At 37.5% G+C, this 21479-nt stretch overlaps 1 protein-coding gene across 1 annotated transcript in view; it reads right to left on the reverse strand.

The window, feature by feature from the left end:
• Positions 1–1018: 1018 nt before the first annotated feature.
• PDLIM1 (PDZ and LIM domain 1) overlaps positions 1019–21479 on the reverse strand; it is a 48662-nt gene continuing 28201 nt past the window's right edge. Inside the window, exons 4-7 of the mRNA XM_074295927.1 lie at positions 20218–20414; positions 8171–8322; positions 2039–2156; positions 1019–1528 (exon numbers count right to left, since the gene is read on the reverse strand). Of these exons, the coding sequence (XP_074152028.1) occupies positions 1342–1528; positions 2039–2156; positions 8171–8322; positions 20218–20414 (654 nt within the window). The 3' untranslated portion in view covers positions 1019–1341. The remainder of the gene's footprint in view (positions 1529–2038; positions 2157–8170; positions 8323–20217; positions 20415–21479) is intronic.

Consider the following 21479-nt stretch of genomic DNA (forward strand, 5'->3'; position numbering starts at 1 on the left):
AGGAGCAGTAGAGATGGGGGAAGGGGAAAGGTCTCAGTCTCCTTTGGCAGGTCAATAAAATAAATTTATTACAAAATGTTGGAAAAGGAGCTATTTGAAGTAAGAAAAAGGCAAAACCTCTTATTTGAATAACATGGGATAAGGAATAAAGTTCTGTTGCACATATTTAACATATATCACATTGCTGCTTAGGGAGGGGGAAGATAAAGGAGAGAGGGAGAAAAATGTTGAAGACAAACTTTTACAAAAATAAATGTTGAAAACTTTACATGTATTTGGAAAAAAATAAAATATTGAAAATTTCTTAAAAAAGGAATAAGATTCTGTTTTCTGCTTGGATCAGGAAGTGAAACTGTTTAAATCAATTCTAATCCTTCTCTCATGCCCTAACATGGGTATCTAGGAGTGAAAAGACCAGGGAGGAATTTAAAATTAAAAGAAGCCTTGGGTCTTTTTAAGTAAAGCTCAAGAAAATTCACACCTCTTGAAAACCTGAAAAAGACCTCTCAAATAATCTATGTAGATGGTCCTCATTTCTACAGTGATGTAATGAAAATTAATTAGGTCATTGAAAAATCATATAGTCTGTGAAGTCTTTGGACTCTTTCCTTTAGATATGTCCAGGTATTCAATGTATTTTTAATTTGGGGGTGAGGGAAAGAAAGAAATCTCACCTCCTGGAGTCTCTAGTGAATACCTGCCTCGGGGCAGCTAGGTGGCACAGTGGATAGAACACCAGCCCTGAATTCAGGAGGACCGGAGTTCAAATGTGGTCTCAGACACTTAACACTTCCTAGCTGTGTGACCCTGGGCAAGTCACTTAACCCCAGCCTCAGAAAAAAAGGGAAAAAAAAAAAAAAGAGTGAATACCTGCCTCACTGGGGTCATTCTCCTTTCTGATTTTTCTCTGAGGTGCTGCTGAAACACCAAAGGGAACCCTAAAGTGAAGGTAGATGAGCCAAAAGAAGCAGTTATAGCCATAAGGAATATGATTTAGGTAATAATGACACAAAGCATACTCTCAATAAAATTCTTCACATTTATTGACTATAAAACAAATTCAAAGTCCAATAGATTTTGTTTTGTTTCTATTTTGAATTTCTATCTGATGCTGTTGGAGATAGTAGTAGAGTATCGCAAGGAGACATGATGAGAGGACTCGTGGCCAAAGCTGTCGCTATTTAAAAAGCGAGGGTCATGGGATGAGTGAGATCCCATTAGCTGAGGCAAAGAGAAAGGTGATATCACAGTGTTATAAAACTGTGTCAATTCCTTGAGACAGACAGAGAGGAGATAAAGGCAAAAGGAACTTGAGAGGAAAATATAGTGAAGACTGCTAGTCTACTTGGGAAATACAGTGACCACATCGTAGCCTTCTGGGGGGGTCACTCGCTCCCGGGCGTGCTTTTCACAATAGATGCAGTCCTCCACAAAGAAATGGCCTTTCTGCTTCAGGTTGATTCCACAGTCACTGCACACGTAGCACTCTGGGTGGCGATGCTTGTCTCGAAGTTTCACAAACATACCACTATGAAAAGAAGAACAGTGTTAGTCTAGACATCCATGTGGCTGCCATCCCAGCTGTGCCATCCCAGGAGGGTCATGGGAACATGAATTCAGAGCCACAAGGGACCATGGGGATCATTAAGTTCAACCCACTTGTTTTAAAGACATAGAGTCTCAGAGAAAGGAAGGAACTTGCCCATGATCCCTTAGCTTGGAGACAAGACTCCTATCTTCAAAAATAGTCTTTTACCATATTGGCTTATGGGCTTTGCCTGATTCTTGTTCCCTGGCAAGGTGATGGAAGCCACCTTTTCCCACAGCCAAAAATGATGGAAAATATAGGTGGAAAGAAAAAAGTAGGATCACAGATTATACCAGGAGAAGGGACCTTAAAGGTCATCCAAAGGCAGGGAAGAGGAAAGGGCATTCATCCATCCTTGATGTATTACTATGGCATTATCTCTGCGTAAGTGAGTAACCCATTCTGGATTTCATTACAGATGAAAGAGGAGAAGTGGGAATCAGTACTTACACGATGCCAGTGCCACATTTGTCACACATGGGCAGCTTTTGGGCATTTCCAATTGATGCAGCAACTTTGGTAACAGGTGCCTTTACACTTCTGAATCCAGAAGGTTTATTGGGGTCCCCTTAAATTTGAAGAACACAGGTAAGAAGGAAAGTGAAACAATATTCATATGGGAAATTATGTTTACAAAGTACTTTTACACATTTTCTCATCTGAGCCCCAACAACCCTGTGAGCTAGGTACTGCCACAAAACCTATCATCTCCCTTTTATAGGAAGGAAACTGAAGATTCAAGAAGTGCTATCTCAAGGTTATACAGCAGGTAAATAGCAGAGGTGGGTTCTGACCCCAGGTTTTCCAGACTTACAAGTCCAGCTCTCTTTTATCTAACTCATTATTTAGCACTTGGCAGTAGTTGGCCAGTAGAGAGAGGTAGAATTGGGATTTACAGATGGAGGTAAACCAAAGCAATGAAAGACAGTCTTTTTTAGGCTAAAAGTTCAATACCTGGTCGTTGGTTTGGCCCATAAAGGCCAACTGAAAGTCAATCTTGAGGCAATATGATATAGTCTTAGGGCCCTCGTGACAAACAAATGAAGAAAAAATTGGAACGATTCCTACTGTTTCTAGTTGGTGTTTATTGATGTACTAAAGAAGGTACTTATCTAGCATAGGCAATATTGATTGAAACTGGACTAGTTCATACATCACCAGAATAAATGCATGATGGGTTTATGCTAATTAAGGAAAGTAGAGAAGCAATACTTGTAGCTGGCCAAGGGAACCTCAAAGATCTTTTAATATTTACTTTTTATTATTAATGATTTGTAACATTTTTATAGTATTGAGATTTGTTTTCTGAAAGCTGTTCATATGCTTGAGGCACTTGTCAATTGGTACATGGTGGCCCCTAATGTATATGTCAATTCTCTATATAGTTCATGGATATCACTTTTATAAAAGATATCTGATGTAAAGACTTCTCTCCTCCTAATGTCCATTGACAAGATTTTGTTTTAAAATCATGTTCCCATTTTGTTCATGCAAAAGCTTTTTTCTATTTTACATAACAAAAATTGTCTATTTTGTCTTTTGTGGTACTCTCAGTCCCTTGATTCTAGAGTTATGGTTATGGAGTTTCCCCCCAATCACAAATCTAAAAGATAGCAAGTTTTAAAAAATGATATTTTGTGTTAAGATCAATTAAACATTTGGAGCATATTGTATGCAGTATCAGATCACTCCAGTTTTGTTTTTTGTTTTTTTTAAGCTTTGAATAGGTAGTCCTTCCCCTAGCAACTGTATTCTTGAGTTTATCAAATTTGGGGTTATTGTGTTCAATTATTTCTGAATTTTAGCTATCTGATCTGTTCCACTTATCTACTTTGATCAATCAGTCAATAAACATTTATTAAATACCTACTATATGTCACGCACTGTGCTAAGTGCTGTCTGGTCAAAACTTGGAAACACACACACGGAACATTGTTAGACATAATGCTTTTTCAAGTCCTGGGAGTTCATCCAGAAAACATTCCCCTTTTTCCCTGACGTTAGCACATCAGGATATCGCTGGCCAACCTTAGTATGAAAAGGAGGAAACTGTAACAATTTCCTCTACCTGGACAACTCTAAAGCACAAACCAGCTGTTGAAACAAAGTCTTATTGAGTACAAACACTAGAGTCAGGGAGTTTCTTGGGATTGAGAGAATGGTATTGATTCATCAGTGAGCAAAGAAACATTTACTTCTCATTGGTAGCCAATGCAGGATATTAGGCTCGTAAAAAGAACCAAAATTCTCAGCGATTTGTTGTCTGATGACACATGCTTGAGCTGATTATATTGCTTGTGGAATGCATAAACTAACATCTAAAATCACAGGAAAGGGGAGGGATAGGAATTACAATAACCAGATTCTACATTTAGTCATGTATCTCCTGTTCCCATCACAAATATGCTACTTACTGGAATGGGAAATATAATTCAGTATAGCTAGGAGAGTCCTTAAGATGATCTAGTCTATCAACTCCTACCTCCTTCACTGGCAAGAAATAAAGAAAGGGAGAGACAGAGACAGAGAGACAGAAACAGAGACAAAGAGAGAAAGAGAGAGAAGAAAGGATAAAGGTGCAGAGAGTTAAAATTATTTTTCCCTGGTCACATGGCTAGTTAAAAGCAGAACAAGGAATATAACCCAGCTTTCTTGACTTCTAATCTACTGTTCTTTGATTCAATATTTATTATTAAAGGCTTAATAAATGGGGTTATTGCTCAAAGGGGTTATATTTTATTGAGTAGTAGGGTTAAGATTTGGTGGGGTAGGGAATAGCATGTATACAGAGAAAGTAATACAAAATATCTACAAAATAACTTTAGGTTACTGGTTTAGGGGTATGTATTATAGATCAAGAAAGTCATCATGTGGGGGAGTTGGCCCTGGAACTAGAAGGTGACTAAGGCTTCTAAGAGGTAGAAATAAGGGGGGAATAAATGGCAGCATGGGGACAGCATGGAGGGGAAAGCAAATGGATTATAGACTACATAGAGTAGAGGCAGGGAAACTAATTGGGAAGTTTATTAACGACTGAGGTGAGAAGTGATGAGTGCCATGTGAGTGGAGAGAAGGGGGAGGATGTCTTAGAAATCAGTAGAACTTGGTACCAACTCTCTATTATGTTTCACATAACAGAGAGTTCAAGCTTCTCTGTGGTGTCAAACCATAACATTTAAATTCAATTGAAATCTAGTATCTCTGAAAAGCCCTTTGGCCTGGACAGCCTCAGGCCTTCAAATGAAGTCAACAGCTGGTTATTTTTTCCCCTCTAGGTGGCACTTTGGGTGGCTTAATTAAGCTTATTTTAAAAGACATTCCCTAATTGCATGGACTTTGTCTGCTAAGGTGGACAGAACAGAGTTATATAAGAAATTCAACAATCTTGGGAAATACAGAAACTCAAGAAACCAGGTTGTATGGAGATTTTGTATATGTGGATTACAGCAGCCTGGGAGTGATATAAGATCTATTTGCTTTAAAGTGAGATTTAGATTTTGCAAGGCTCAGTGTTGGAAAAATTACCCATGCATATGCTTTGTAAATAAAACAAACAAATAAATAAATAAACAGATAAATGATTTTTTTAAAAGAAAAGGGTGAGATTTACTTCACTGGGGTATCATTCCTAACCAAAACACAATTTTTCATAGACTCCATACAGTCCCAGGCCAATCAACTATGCTTTTGAAGTGGGTAGCTGGTTAAGCTAAATGATTTCTAAGAATTTTCCTAACTCTCCCATGCTAGGACCAACCATCTCTGCCTTCTCCTACCTGGATGGTAGGAGGAAAGAGGCTGTGGTCAATTATGTATCTCAGTCAGCCCTGCATGAGCTGCATGTCTGTATGACAGTCAGTTCCAATTGAAAGGTTGTTCAGTAACCCTCACTTTTTTTTTTCTACTTTTACTCCTTTCGTGAGTCTAGCTACATTACATGCAAGGTTTTCCCTTCCAGATGAGCCTTCCGTGGTCCTGAGTTTCTCAACATTTTGTAATCATGGATCCCTTTGGCAGTCTAATGAACTCTTTTCAGAATGTTTTTAAATTAATAAAATAAAATGCATAAGATTACAAAGGAAACCAATGATAGTGAAATACTATTGTTAAAAAAAATTTTTTTTTTTTTTTTTTTAAATTTTAGAGAGAAGACTGCTTGTCTTGGGAAGTGTTTTTTTTTTTTTTTTACATTGTTCTGGATTTAGGCTGACCTAATCAAAAGTCCTCAAAATAATTTCTAAAAAAACCCATCTAAAATGTATTTCCCTGAGTGCTATTCTCATCCCTTCCTAGAACAAAAGACAACAAGCCTGTTACTCAGAAAACAGTTTATCCTTAATAGCTGCCATATCATACATTTTTTCCACAAGGACTATCCAAAAGGGAAAAACAAGGGAACAAACTAGGAAATAGGTGACAGCTGAGGCAGAGCCAACATTACACTATTTTCTGGGTTTAGGAAAAAGAGAGAAAGCTTAAATACTGAGTGCCACAGTCAGGATCCAAAAAGACCCCAATAGGCTAGAATGTTCAATCAATCAAGTATTTATTAAACACTTACTATGTGCCAGGCACTGTGTTGATGTCAGGAACCACTGTGGTCAGGAATTTTACATGATTGTAAATAGAAATTTCTTGAGATCGTTTAAGGGAAGGGGGAACAGGTATATTTTAGATTTTTATCAGTAGGGCTTGAGGTTCCCTGAGTATGAACTAGAGAGTAGAGCCTGGGCATGACAATGAAGCTAGAAGGAGATAATTTCTTCCAAAGACAACACAAAAAAGGTGAAGAATCTCTATTTTGGTGTCTCTAATAAGTAATGATATCACAGAAAAGATCGATGAGATCCTCTCTTAGTGTACTTTCCCAAGATTTACTACCTCCCTTCTTCAGAGTGTACCCTTTGAAAAAGGTAGATATTCAAAAAAGATGATGGAGCTGAAGGAGGAGAAGAAAGAGACAGAAGGATCTACAATGCATAAGAGCACAGATTTGGAACTGGAAAGGTTCTTAGAATTCATTTTGTAGATAAGAAAAATAAGCACCATAAAAGTTAAGTGCTTTTGTCAAGACCACATGAGTAGTATCAGAACCAGTATATAAATTCAGCTCCTCTGACTCCAAATAAAGTGCTCTCTTCATTATAATTCCTCTGCCTTGTTAGAAGAAAAACAGCATCTCCAAGGAGGCCAGAGAGGTCCACTTCAGCCCTGAATATTGAAAAGATGCTAGGAAAATGATTTGAATCCATCCCAAAGGCCTTAGAGGACTGGTCCATCACTGTGGATCCGAGATTTTGGAGCAAGCAAGTCCTCAGCTCTAGCATTCTGATGATGTCTGAAACAGCTCCTGATGCTCTTTAGCTCTGACTGTCCAAGAATGACTATAGAACCATAGTCACCTCCTGGGGCAGGACTCATTGTCCCCTCTCCTTTTGTTGCTTTAAGAACTAAAGATGACACATCCCTTCTCTTTCTTAGGGGGGCAGCAAATAGTTTGTTCTTCCTCAACTCCAAAGGAAAGCGATGACTGGTTTTTGTTTCTGAGTCATTTTAACCATATCTGTCATCGTCCCTTGCCCTCAGACCTTCATATCCTTTCCAAGTCCAACAGGAAGGCTGCCTTTGGGCTTCCAGAAAACCAAAGGGGTGGAGAGAGGAACTTTATAATTGGAAACAACTCATGAGAGGAAAAGCTTCACAAAATTTAGGAGTGAGGGAGTGCTGGCTCCCTTATTTCCTAACAGCATGATGGTGGGCAAGTCCCTTTACCAATTTAAGCCACAGTGTCCTCCTCTATAAGATGGGATGCTATACTTAAGAATTTCTAAAGTCCTTTTAAGCATCAGCATTCTGGAACCCTACGACATATATAGAGCACAAAGGAAGTATCTAGCTTAAGATACAGTTTTTAAAAGTAGGAAATAATACTTTGGGGTGATTGTGTCCAAAAACTAAATCTTTTTCAAATCTTTAGAAAAACTCCTCTGTATTCAGTGACTCCTAATCTGAAAAGAAGGTAAGGAAATAATGCAAAACAAAAGAAGTAAAACTAGACAACTAAATTGCAACAAACCAAGAGGAAAATTGAATAGACAAAGACTTCTGATGGGGATCCAAGAGAATGAGTGCAAAATTAGGAGATTCTATGGGTTGAGATATTTGGGTTTTGTTTTTGTTTTGCACCGGGTCTGCAATTGCATGTACATGGAGACTTGCCAGTAGGAAACTTTCTCCTTACCAATGAAGATCAGTCAGTGTTCCACAATTTGGTCTTAGTGAACTCCCATTGGACATTGAGTGGGTAAGTGACTTATCTAGGATCACTCAACCTGCATGTGTCAGTGGAAGGACTGGAACCAAAGTTGACTCTGTGGCTGGCACTCTATCCCTTGCAATAGTTATAGATGAATGAATGGTTATAACTATTCAATTACATTGAAGAGTTTTAGAAAACACAAATGGCTTCCAAATATGTTTAATTCATAGTGAAACAAAATATTATATTCAGAATCATTAAAAAAAATGATAAATGACCCCCAAGCCCTTGGATATCCAGCTCAAATGACAAACATTACTTACCTTTCTCCTCAGATTCTAGAATTTCCTGCAAAACCAGGAATGAGGTGGATTGTTTTGGTGGCTCATTTAGCTCCTGCTTCTCCTGTAGCATCTTGTAAACTTCTGAATCTTTAGCTATGCCAATGTTACTTGAAGGCTGGCTGTGTTCTAAGCTATAAAAAAAATTTTTTTTGGAAATCCATAATGAGTAATCACGAGTTTAAAAAAGTTATCTTCTTCCCTCCCTTCAAAAGCAAGAAACAAAATGCCAAACAAAAACCATCTCCCGAGACGAAAGCTGAAACTCTCAATCCAACAGTGTGCAATTTCAGCTGGCTAGGTTATGAACCAAGAAAAATAACTTCTTCCAAATGACTAGAGTAATTCAGTTTTGAAAGAAAGTTTGGGACAGACCTTTTTTGATAAAAGAAAAAAAAATTCAGCAATATCCAGAGCAAGGGTTCTTAATTATTTTTGTGTCATGGATTTGTTTGCCAGTCTGGAGAGAACAATGGCCTTCATCTCAGAATAATGTTTTAAATGCAGAAGGATGCTAAAGGAAATAAATAGTTCTATTGATCTACAGTTTTTTTTTTTTAATTTTTTTTATTATATATATATATATATTTTATAATATTATCCCTTGTATTCATTTTTCCAAATTACCCCCCCTCCCTTATTCCCTCCCCCCGACGACAGGCAATACCATACATTTTACATGTGTTACAATATAGTCTAAGTACAATACTTGTGTGAATATCATTTTCTTGTTGCACAATAAACATTAGAATCCGAAGGTACATGCAACCTGGGCAGACAGATATTAGTGCTAACAATTTACATTCCCCTCCCAGTGTTTCTTCTCTGGGTGTATCTACCTCTGTCCATCATTGATCAACTGGAAGTGAGTTGGATCTTCTTTATGTTGAAGATTTCCACTTCCTTGATCTACAGTTTTAAAAATACTTTCGAAAAACAAGTTCATGGAACCCAGTTAAGAACCCCTGATTTAGAGACAGATTTTTATATATCATTTAAATCCAGTTGCATGAACTGTGGGATCCTTATGTAAGCAAATGTATGGATGTGTGTGTTGTTCATGGACTTGTAATTCATAGGCAGTACAGAACTCTCAGTGAAAAAATTTCCTTTGTCAATGAAGATCTACAGAGGTTCTGAATTGATAATGTTAGATAGTTGCATGGGGCACCCATAGAAAGTGATTTGTCTAGAGTCATCCTGACTTAGATATCAGTTCTTTATCCACTGCACCACCAATATATATGTATAATGATGTTAACCATGATGGGAAAAAATTAATCCTGTCTCAAGAACAGCCTAAGAAGAACTATGTGGGACTAATCTGTTCTTCATAGCAGCACAATACACAAGGAAAAAGCTGTTTACTACAAATGAGCTCAAAGTAATCAGAGATTACCAGGCACTCTGGCTTCTGAGGAAAGAGAACATGTCTATAATGCCTCATACACAGTAGGCACTTAATAATTGCTTGCTGACTTAAGCTAAATCTTATTATTCCCAGAGTTATAATTCTGGATATTTGGAAAGAAGGATTAAAACTAAGATTATCTTTATGCAGTTTATGAATGAAAGAGAGAAATCTCTTTAGTAAACTAATATAGTTGGATAATCTCTTCCTATTAGACCAAATAGCATTACAATGTTTCAGATAAGATGACTTCTGCTGGAGTAAATGTCACACCTCTAGTCTTCAACCTTCTTCTCTCCCCTATCAAAGCTCCAATATCTAATCTGATTATCTAACTCAAGCAATCCGCAAGAAGATGTGAATGACAGATTGTCTTTCATTGCATTTTAAAAGAGGACTTAATTTGTCATTCAAATATTTTAGTCATGTCCAACTCTTCAAGGGTTTTCTTGGCAGAGATACTAGAGTGGTCTGTTATTTCCTTCTCTACTCATTTTACACATAAGGAAACTGAGGCAAATAGGGTAAAGTGACTTGGCCAGGGTCACACAGCTAGGAAGTCTCTGAGGCCAGATCTGAACACATGAAGATGAGTATTCCTGACTATGTCCAGCACTCTATCCATTGCTCCAAGTTACTCCTCCCCTAATCAATCATTAGTGGAAAGTGTAGGGAAGGCTTGATATTGGAACACTGAGGGATGGCTGGCCCTACGCAAGTTCTCAAAGCTAGCAGCTCTCCCTAAGTACCCAGGAAATGCTACTGTTCTCTTTATGACTCATAAACCTTAAAATCCAATGTCTCCCACCTCATTCTTGCAGTTTGAAAGGCTAACTCTGGGTCTGTTCCTAGAAAACTGCCTGAAGAGACAGCTTCCAATAGCAAGTGACAGGAGAAGGAAGGGAGCTTCTCCATTGGGATGATGTGGGGTAGGAGACCGTCCAATAAAGGGTCTAAGAGGATTTTAGGGAATAAGTTCCTGTCCTAAACTCCTGCAAAATAGATTATACCCTCAGCCTGCTACTGTACTGTAGATTTGCAAAGGCAAAGTGGGATAGGATATAGGATTACTTTTCTTCCAACTTCCATTTTCCTGAGGGAGAATATGCTTCCTACTTGGTCTCTGGAAGGAAGAGAAAACTATAAAATCATCTGCTGTCCTCCCATTTCCCACCTCTCTGCTATCTCTTTTCCCATGCACATAAGATATATTTTTTGGCTAATAGAGACCTTATGGGTATCTTGATAGAAAAATGGGCTGACACAAGTCTCTATATCCCTATGCAAGTTTAGAGATTAATTGCATTCATGCCTCAGCTTGCTTTTTCAGCTGTGGTCAGCCTTTTTAGGAGTAGGATAACCAGTATATAAACTATCAAAACAAAATGACCACCTACCAGGTCTTCCTGATAACTTAAAAATATAAAATGTGCTCTGTGATTTAAAAATAGGAAAAGATATATTAACTTAATGTTTATCAAGTTGTAATCTATAAGCAAAGTTGCTCTTTTTTTAATATGAATATTAATCTTGACTGATGGAATCTGAATGTAGATCAAAACATACTATTGTGTATGTGTGTGTGTGTGTGTGTGTGTGTGTGTGTGTGTGTGTGTGTGTGTGTATGTGTGTATTCTCCTTGGTCTGTGTTGTCTTTCACAACATGACTAATATGGAAATGTTTTGCATGATAGCACATGCATAACTTATATCAAATTACTTATTGCCTCAGGAAGGAGGGAGAAAAGGATGGAGGGAGAAAATTGAAACTTAAGATTTAAAAAAATGAATATTAAAAATTTTTATATGCAATTGGAGAAAATATTATTGAAACCTTATAAGTGTTAAAGTCCTAAAAAAAAAACAACGAAAACCCTACAATATTAACTCTATTAATATTAAGAGTATTTTATATTTATCATTCTTTTTCTGGGAAAGGAGGTCATTCAATTTTTGCCACAGTTCTCTAGTCATAGAATCATCACAAAATCTCAGAACTGGAAGAGTTCTTGGTGACCATTCAAGCCTCTAATCAGCACACAGTAAAGAATTTATAACCTATTTGAGAAAATGATCCAGGTCTTTGCTTATTGAGGGGAGTATCTGTTTCCTCCTCAAACATCCCATTCCACTTTTGGATAGCTCTAGTAAGGAATTGTATGGAATTGTGTATGAGGAATTGGTTGTTTTTTTCTTAAATCAAAACTAAATTAGTCTCTTTGCACCTCCTAACTTCAATCTTGCTTATTCCCACTGGGACCATGCAAAATAAGTCTTCTTTTCTACATACAAGCCCTTTATGTCAAGATAGCTATAATGTGCTCCAAGTCTTGTCTTCTTCAGGATAAACATCCCTATATCCCTCAACTAGCATGTTCTTGAGGCTTTTTGCCACCCTGATCCCCATTCTGAATTCTCTTGAACTTTTCAGTCTTTTTTAAAATGTGGTACCCAGAACTGAATATAGTATTCATATGTGGTCTGTCCAGAACAGAAAACAGAACTAATTCTTGATATCACTCCACTCTCAGAGAAATTTAAAACTGTATACGTTCATTTTTCATTTTTAAAGTACTATGTCACATTATTCCTCAATTTGTCATAGATTGACTGTTGCCAGCTATATCATGTCAAGTTACATGGTGTCTGTTGGAAACAAAAACTATGATTTTTTTTTTACCATAATTACAGAGCTTTAAACAAAAATAGAAAATGACTGATGCCTTCTCTTTGCTTACTACTATTTACAAAACCTTAAATCATTTAGTCCAATCCTCTGCCTATTGCAACAATCTCATTTTTAACCTACAGGGGATATTTAGCTTCTCCTTAAACACTTCAGGTGACCAAGAACTCATTTTATCATATGATAGCTATTTAATTATTGGACAATTCTAATGTCTAGGTCATTCTTCTTAGAATTAACCCCAAATTTATTTCTCTGAAATTTTAGCTCCAGTGGTCCCAATTCTATCATTTAGAAACAAATACAATAAGATCTGTTCATCTTTCATGGCTCTTCAAATACTTGAGGTTGGTTGTGAGTCTTTTTGGCACATATAGCTATGGGTTCAAGAGCAGGGAAGAGGCTGCAGGAGGAGGGATATCCTGGACTCAGAATCAGTTACTGCCCAATATGCTGGAAGTTTAAACTGAAGCCTTGGAAAACTGTCTGTCATCAACCCATTTATTTATTTTTTTAACCAACTTCCCAAATGAACACAGAGTCCCTATTCCTATTCTTAGAATAGGATGTTTGCTTTCTTTCCCCAGCTGTTGAATCTTAATCATTCCCTATAACATTAATAAGAAGGTTATTTATAAACTCTTCTCTCCAACCCCTTCACTTTTAGTTATCTTCAACTACAGAACAGCATGTATGGCACTTCAAGGATCACAGACTTTGAACTGAAATAGACCTCAAAGGTCATTTAGCCCAAATTCTTCATTTTATAGATGGGTAAACTGAAGCCCAGGACATAAGTAATTGGCCCAAGACACACAGGTAAATAGTAAAGTTGGGATTTGAATACAGGTCTTCTGATACCAACCAAATCCTGCACTTTTTCCAGTGACCTGTGAGAACCCATCATTCCTTGTTACTAATGTCTTATTTTCAAGTTGTCTCAAGTAACCATCCAAGAGTTGCTAAAACTGGTATTTAGAAATGTAAACTATAGAGTTATGAAACATTGTTTCCTGAAACGATATCATAAGAAAAATGGCCAATTCCAGCCATTAGAGAATCACAAAACAACTATGCAATAGACGTATGAATACATGGACGAATCGGACCATAATCAACTGATGGTGATTCTAGAGAAAATGCAAATCACCAGAAACATGCATTAGTAAAATGTGGCCAAAAATAAAAGCACAAAAGTCTTAGGTGTTTACACAATTTTTGCATAGTGTAAATAGTGTGTGAGGGGAGAGAAAGCTACATTGAGATGGCCTCAGTAAACACATCATGCATTAATTAACTACATAGGAGTGGGCTGCATGAGTCAAAACAATTACAGTATTGGTCCAATTGCAAGCTACACTTCTTCCCCACTTTTCCTTCTTCCTTCCCACAAAAAAAAAAAAAAAAAGGCTTATAATAAAGATGAAGACAGCATATAATTATCATAATTTTTCAATTTGTAATTAGATATATGCATTTTTTTCCTTTCAAAGCGACTTCATTTTATGAGCCTAGCCCATATTAACTGGACCAGTAGAAGACATCACACTTAACAGTTTCTTATCAGCCCCCAAACTGTGAAGTTCTTAGAAAAGACAAGCTTTGGTAGGGGAAGGTTATAGCTTTCTTTGTTGCTCTTTAAGAACAGAAAGGGTTGGTATAACACTACATCACTGGGAAGAGGATAACCTGTATTGGTATTTTCTTCATCAATATTTTCTGTCTCTCTAAAAGACAAGCTTAGGATCCTATTATAACACAGATCACTTAAAAATTTAAATCATTTAAAGAACTTATGTCCTCCCAAAAGCTGCTCAGATGTGAAAGACTACCTTCAGTTCACTGAAGACCCTATCTTAGCTTAACTAATGTGAAAAGAAACAGGAGTGAAAAGATTAAATCTTAAAAAATAAAATAAAATGAAGATTATGCTCCCAGCTGTGAGAGAGATTATTTAGGAAGTTAGCCCATAGGATTTGTAAGAGTTAGCTATATTCCTACAAAGAGAGGAGGCAGGGCTGATGCTCAGTCTGCTAAGAGATATTACAAAAGTCAGCACTTAGATTTTAAGGAACCTTATTGCAATCCATCCATAAAGCCAAGAAGGGGAGAGAAGCTGGGTAAGATACAATGCCAATTGTTTATAATAGTAAGCACCATCATCCCCTTCTCCCAATCAGGGATTTTGGTGAAACTCTAGGCCAGACACAGGAGTAGAGATGGCTAGAAGAGGAAAAAGGAAAAAAAATTCAAGGAAAGGAACTAGAAAAGAATTTGCGGAACAAAACAAAGAGGGAAAACTAATAGACACCTTTATGACTTTAAATTTTGATAATCCTTTGATACTTTCAAAAAGACAGTAAAGGAGGCATGAAAAATAAAGGCAAGAGAAAGAATAGGAAAGAGAAAAGAAAAAAGGGAAGGGAAGGAGAAGTCACTTTATCTCTTGTGATCTCCAAGTAACTATAGTCTCTAAGACTATACATTCTGGAGGGGTGGACCATTTGTATTGATAGAGGGAGCCTTAATTAGAGGTTCTTAACACTGATGAAATCTGGATAATTAATCTAGATAAATAATTTGAGATATCTAAGGAAATCATTTTTAAAAAGTTAAAATGGATTATAATGGAATTATTATAAGGCAGTAGGATCTCATCCAGGCTGAATTGAGAAACAGAAATTGTTAGCTATAGAAAAGCAAAAGAGAACTATGGATTTGATGTAAGGTGGCTTCAGAATCACAGAAATGTTTGATGGACAGATGCCAAGTTAGAGGGAATTCTTTGGTGGTAAGCAACATAGTTTTGTGAACAGCCCTTTTGACACTGACATGAATAAAATCCTTGAATATTCTATTTAATTTGCAGATAATACAGAGAGGGAAACTAGTAGAGGTTTTATGATGCTGAAAATAATTTTGATAGGCTAGAATGACCAATAAGAATTAAAAAGATGGACTTTCCTAAAGATAACCTTTGTGAGTGATAGACCAGGATCAGTTTAGAACCATTCAGTTTTTAAAACTTAATGAGTCAACTCAACTAACTATGTGGTAGTTCATGTGAACCAGACCTGGTGTTTAATTTATTAAAATTTAGTATCAGTCAATAATGTGAATTAGCTGCCTTAAAAATCCAGTTCAATTTCAGGCTACACAAATAGTGTAACACTAATATGGCATCCAGAATAAATTATGTAATAGCCCTTTATAGTTGGACCTGGTCAAACCACATCTTCGAGTTTCTTCTGTCCTGACAAACTGGAGCAAGTCCAATAGAAGACAACCAAGGTCTACATCCTGGATTATTTGATAAGCTGAGGGGGTTTTAAAGCTAGAACTCAAGCTAGTTTTCTTTAAGGATCTTAAATCCTTAAGGATCTGGAATATTGGAATAGTTCTGAACAATTCCATCAAACAAGGTAAAACAATATCTTCTTATCAAGTCTAATTACTGCACCACAAAAAAAAAAAAAAAAAAAAAGACATGAAAATTCTTTCATAATATCAATTTTTCAGAGGTGACAGGATCTGCCTGGGCTAACCTGTCCAATTCCTTAAGGATCAGGAAGCTGAATATGGAACAGAGACCCAGTAGGGGGAGAGGGAAGAATAATTAAAGGAACTGGAAGGAAAAAAGGCAAAATGGCAATATTATTTTCTGCTTAAGTTAAAGGGGAGGAAATGAACATTAGAAACCAAAACTATGAAGTTCTCTTAAGGTCTCCCTGAGGTCAGATGAATACATGAAGATACACTCAGGCAAAAACTGCTTGAAGAAGAGAAATGTCTGTTTTCTAACTAGGAGTCAGAGGAACTGGATACTAGTCCTGACAATGGTCCTTATTGACTATGTGACTCCAAATGAATCATTTAATTTCTTTTACATGGAATTTTTATTATTAATCTCTTCCGTTTTTCATATCCCTTTCATTTCTCTCCTTCCTTCTTCCCAGTGTGATTTAACTTCTAATTAAGAGTTAGGCATATGTATTAGAGAATAAAAAAGAGAGCTTAAAGCACTGATGTTGTAATTCCTCAGGAATCTGCCTAATCACCATCTTTGCATTATGCACAGGAACAAGGCAGGGATGTGCTTTTGTGGACATTCTTATTACATGAGGAGATGAATTTATGCAGAAACTACCTTCCAGTTTGTTAGATCCTAAATCCAAAATTTTAAGGGACCTCTGAGTTTTGTTTTGTTTTGTTTTTTTTTACAGACAAGGCAACTGAGCCTCCAGAGAAATCAAATGTCTTGCCTGAGATCACACATCCAACAAATGTCAGTTAGAAAACTGCTGTTGCCTGGTGTTACCATCACATATTCACTAAAAATTTACTGGCTCTCTCTCAATGTATAGGATCTATAAGAACACAGAAGAGTTCCTAGTTTAGGATTCATATGGAGCTGGTCATTATTGGATACACCAAAACTGATTTATCTTTATTGTTGGAACTCAAACATCAAGCCAGGAGAAGAGAGTTGAACAAATTCTGCAAGAGAGCAGGCTTATCTACCCAAATTTATTAATATTTCTATCCTCTCAAGGAAGGACCCTGTTAGGAGATAGGGGAGTATAAGTTCCCAAAAGACAAGGAAGGCAAGATCTCTATATTTACTTAGCAAAGTATCCTCCAATATAATATTGTTGTTCAGTTGTGCCTGACTCTTTGGGACCTTATTTGACAAAGATACTAACTAGAGTGGTTTGCCATTTCCTTCTCAGCTCATTTTGCAAATGAGGAAGTTGAGACAAGCAGGGTTAAGTAATTTGTGCAGGGTCACACAGCTAATATCTGAGGCCAGATTTTTTTCCTGACTCCAGATTTGATACTATCCACCATTTTGCTAGGTGTCCACAAAATATAACACTTGATATTTACTGTGTAGTTTGGGATTTGGTGATTTCTCTCTCCTCAAATTATCTTGGATTATTTTCTTATCTGTGTATTTTTCTCCCCTCAGTAGAAAATAAGCTTCTTGGGAGCAGGGACTGTTCAATGTTCTTTGTAACCCCAGCACTAGCAAAGCACCTTGTGGACAACAGAGACTTGAATTCTTTACATCTATCACTTCATTTGATTCTCACAAGCCTAGGAACAGGTTAGGAATAAAAGTTGGTCCTATTTTCCAAATGAGGAAATGGGAGATTGAAAAAACTAAATGAGGGGCAGCTAGTTGACACAGTGGATAGAGCACCAGCCCTGAAGTCAGGACCAGAGTTCAAATCTAGTCTCAGACACTTAACACTTCCTGGCTGTGTGACCCTGGGCAAGTCACTTAACCCCCAATTGCCTCAGTCCTCCTTCCCCCTCCCAAAAAAAAAGAAAGAAAGAAAAAATTAAATGACTTGATGTAAGTCACACAGCTTGTGGGTAGAAGTACCTGGACTCCAATCAGACGCTATGACTCCTAGTCCAAAAAAGATATTTCCCTGTTTCACTAATCTAACTTGAGTTCATATCCCTTATTATATTCACTCACTACTGCATAACTGCCTTCACAGAGATTACTAGAATGGGGGAAGGGAGAATAGGGTATTGTTTGTGAACAAATGAGCTTTTTGGATGTTTCAAGTTCCACGACTGTTTTCAGAGTTGGAAGCAGAGGAAAATAACTAAGGTGTCTCAACTGGATCATCAGAGACCTCCACCAGTGGCTTCAGACCATGCAGAGCCCCAGTGAGAAAACAGGCTCTGAAACCCACACCTGGCTGCCGAGTCCAATGTTCGTTCCTGCCTGCCCTTCCTCATTCCATTGCACAATGCCTCCCATTTTCAAACTGTCTGGACGGGATTCACCATAGTGACCTCATACAGAATGGACAATGACATGCATTCACAGGCTTGGAACTACACGTGACGGAAGACAAACATCACCTGGGGAAGGACTCGTGCATTATCTTAGAAACAAAGGATTCTGGGCTAATAGTAAAAAAAAGAATGAACCAGGCTATGGATTATCTCACAGATCCCGAGGGAAGTGACTGAAGCATGCTGGTGGCAGTGCCAGAGTGACCGAAGCTCGGGCTGGATTACCTTGTCAGAGCAGGGGTACTGGGAGAAAATGTGTCTCTGAGAAATATCCAGGCTTTTCTTCATCAAGAGAACCAGGTGAGAGAGGAAAACGCATGGGAAGTGCCACATGTTCTGCTAACTCCGTTCCCATGGAGAGGGAGAGCAGATGAGCTCTCCGGGAATCATCCAAGATGGACAGGGAGGAGGAGCCTCCTTATCCAGGGTCATTTACCAGGAAGGCTATTATGGAAGGTTGCTGCAGGGAAGCGTAGGGGAAAAAGAAGGAGGGTTTGGAGACAGCATAAGACTTTGTCATTTCAAAGAAGAAAAGATATGGTGTGAGGGAGAAGAAGGAAGACATTAGTGAAGGGGAAAAAAATCCAAGGAATAATAAAACCATGGCAAGATCCCTTATTTGTTCTAATTCTTCAGATTTCTTTATTAGACCATTGATATAAAACTGGGAGGGACTTCATCTAATCAACCCCCTTCATTTTTCAGATGAGGAAGAGGGCCATGCGATTTGGTGATTTGCCTAAGATCACACAAGTAAAGTTGCCAGAGGCAGAACTTGGACCTAGGTTCCTCCAGAGCCAATACTGTTCACATCATACCACGTATGACTTATTAAGTAATAACTTAATGTTTTGATCATAAATATTTTGATATTTGACAGTGTAAAACAGGCTTATTTCCTTTTTTTCCTCCCCATATTAAAATAGAAAAGGCCTGAAGGCAAAGCCAACCAAGACTAATTTGGCTTCCAACATGAGCCACTTCAATTATTTTTGTGACAAGACTTTTCTTTCCGAACTTAGGGAAATAAGAGTCTAATACTTGGGCGATACTTGGTATATTAAATGTCTGAACTCCCAATAATATATTAAATCCCCAAAAGGTATCCCAATCCCAATCTACCATGTGGAGCTCCAGGATTTCTCACCTGCTCTTGTTTTCAGCAAGTGTTGACTTTCTATAAGAAATTCTTAACCTGAAGTTCACAAACTTGTTTTGTTAATATTTTTATAACTGTATTTAATACAGTTGGTCTCATTTGTATTTTATGCATTTAAAATGTTATTCCATAGGCCTCAACAGGCTGCCAAAACACCAGGATATTCCCTTCAGGCGTTATAAAAACCTCTACTCTATAATTTCCTACTAATGAAATTAAGAGTAAACATGTAAACTAGCTCTCCCCCAACTGCTCCAGTGTTCATAACTCATCTTGTAGTGGTATCTAATTCAGATAGAAATAGGAGCGACTAAACTATACATATTGGCTTAGAAATAATGAATTAACATCATCTATCTTTTGTTGCAATTTTATTTATCTTGTTAAATATTTTCCAAATAGATATTTATATGGTTCAGGCTATATTCTGGAGTGCTATGTGTTTGAGACCTCTGATGAGTAGCTAAGGCCCTATATTCTAATCCTAATCCGGATGGGGTTATGTGACTTCCACTGATCAACCTGGCTTCCTTTAGGTGCTAACTAAAATTTCACCTTCTACAGGAAGTCTTTCCCAACCTCTCTTAATTCTAGTGCCCTTCCTCTGTTAATTATTTTCTACTGTACTTAATAAATGCTTATTGATTGATCGGACCTCAATTATATCAAATATGCAGTTGGATTACAAGGTCTCTAAAGTCCATTCCAGCTCTGAATTAATGACCTTCTGATCTCTAGCATTATCTCAGACAATACGGTAACATTAAGACCATACCAGTTTGAAAAACACAAAGATTATTACAGACTCAGAGAGGGAAAAAACCAAAAGGTCATTGAGAATATAGAATCCTCCTATAGATCTAAACCCAGTATAAAGTATCAATTCACTCTGGTCCTGCCTCAGGGAGCTCAAAAGCCAACAGAAGGGATACAGGAGAAAGCATGAACATACTCACATTCCATTGTTTTGCTCTACAGTGGCTGCTGTCTTTGACTCCAAGGCATTATTGAAGTTAGAGATGTTTTCTGAAGAGTACAGGTTGGCTGGGTTGTTGTACTGGGCAGTGATGATGCGAGGGGAAGCACTGGATGCTGGGCTGGCTGAAAAAGGCATGGCACTTCGGTTGTGGGCGCTTCCTATGTGCAAGACTTCCTGGACACAGGGACAAAGGACAAGTCAGTTATGGAAACATAAAGGTATGTGATGGAAAATAACATCCACATCTAGAGAATTCGGATCAAAGCATACCACTGCCACTTTTTAAAAATTTTGTTGTTTGTTTTTTCTTTCCCTGGGTTTTTCCCTTTTGTTCTGATTCTTTTTTGCAACATGACTAATGTAGCAATATGTTTAACATGATTGTACATGCATAGTCTATATCAGATTACTCACTGTTCTTGGGGAGGAGGGAGGAGAAAGGGAAAAGAGAGAGGGAGAAAAATTTAGAATTCAAAATCTTACAAAAATGAATGTTGATGTATTGGACTACCTATCATCTGGGGGTAGGGGAAAGGAGGGGAAAATTTGGAACAGAAGGTTTTGCAAAGTTCAATATTGAAAAATTACCCATGCATATGTTTTGTAAATAAAAAACTTTAATAAAAAAATGAATGTTGAAAACTATCTTTACATGTAATTGAGGAAAAAATAAAATACTATCAAGAAGCTCCTAAAAAAAAGAAAGAAACATAAAGGAATGGGAAGAGAAAGACTGGAGGTGATTTTCCAGGGGTACTTAGAACTAAATAAAAATTTCTACATGAACAGTCAATCACTCTGTACTTTTCTAGGGATTTGGCTATACACAGAGAAAATTCTCTTGCTGTGAGTCCTCATGGTGGTCAGGTAACCTTGGGTTCTTGAAGAGTATGATAGCTGAAAGGCAGCTGGGGGCTACCATAGTAGATAGAGCATGTGCCTTGAAATTGGGAGGGCCATCATCAAATTTAGCTTCAGATAGCTGAGTAAAAGTTCTGGCAGCTTCTTCTAAGCTGAGGTCCAGAGACCTATGCAGACTGTGGCTATTGTCTGAGGATTAGTCTGCTGAGTACAAAAAGGTGGGTCACTTACTAGGTGACCTGTGAAACAGGGAGAAACACAATAAAGGAACATTGGGAAAAATAAATGAACATAAAGAAATAGAGTAGAGAGGTTAAGGAATGAAGGTGTGATTTCATTCGTACAGGAAAGTCCCCAATGCAGAGTCCTTCTTCAATG

Source organism: Sminthopsis crassicaudata, chromosome 2 (genome assembly GCF_048593235.1).
Source record: "Sminthopsis crassicaudata isolate SCR6 chromosome 2, ASM4859323v1, whole genome shotgun sequence".
NCBI classification, from domain to species: domain Eukaryota; kingdom Metazoa; phylum Chordata; class Mammalia; order Dasyuromorphia; family Dasyuridae; genus Sminthopsis; species Sminthopsis crassicaudata.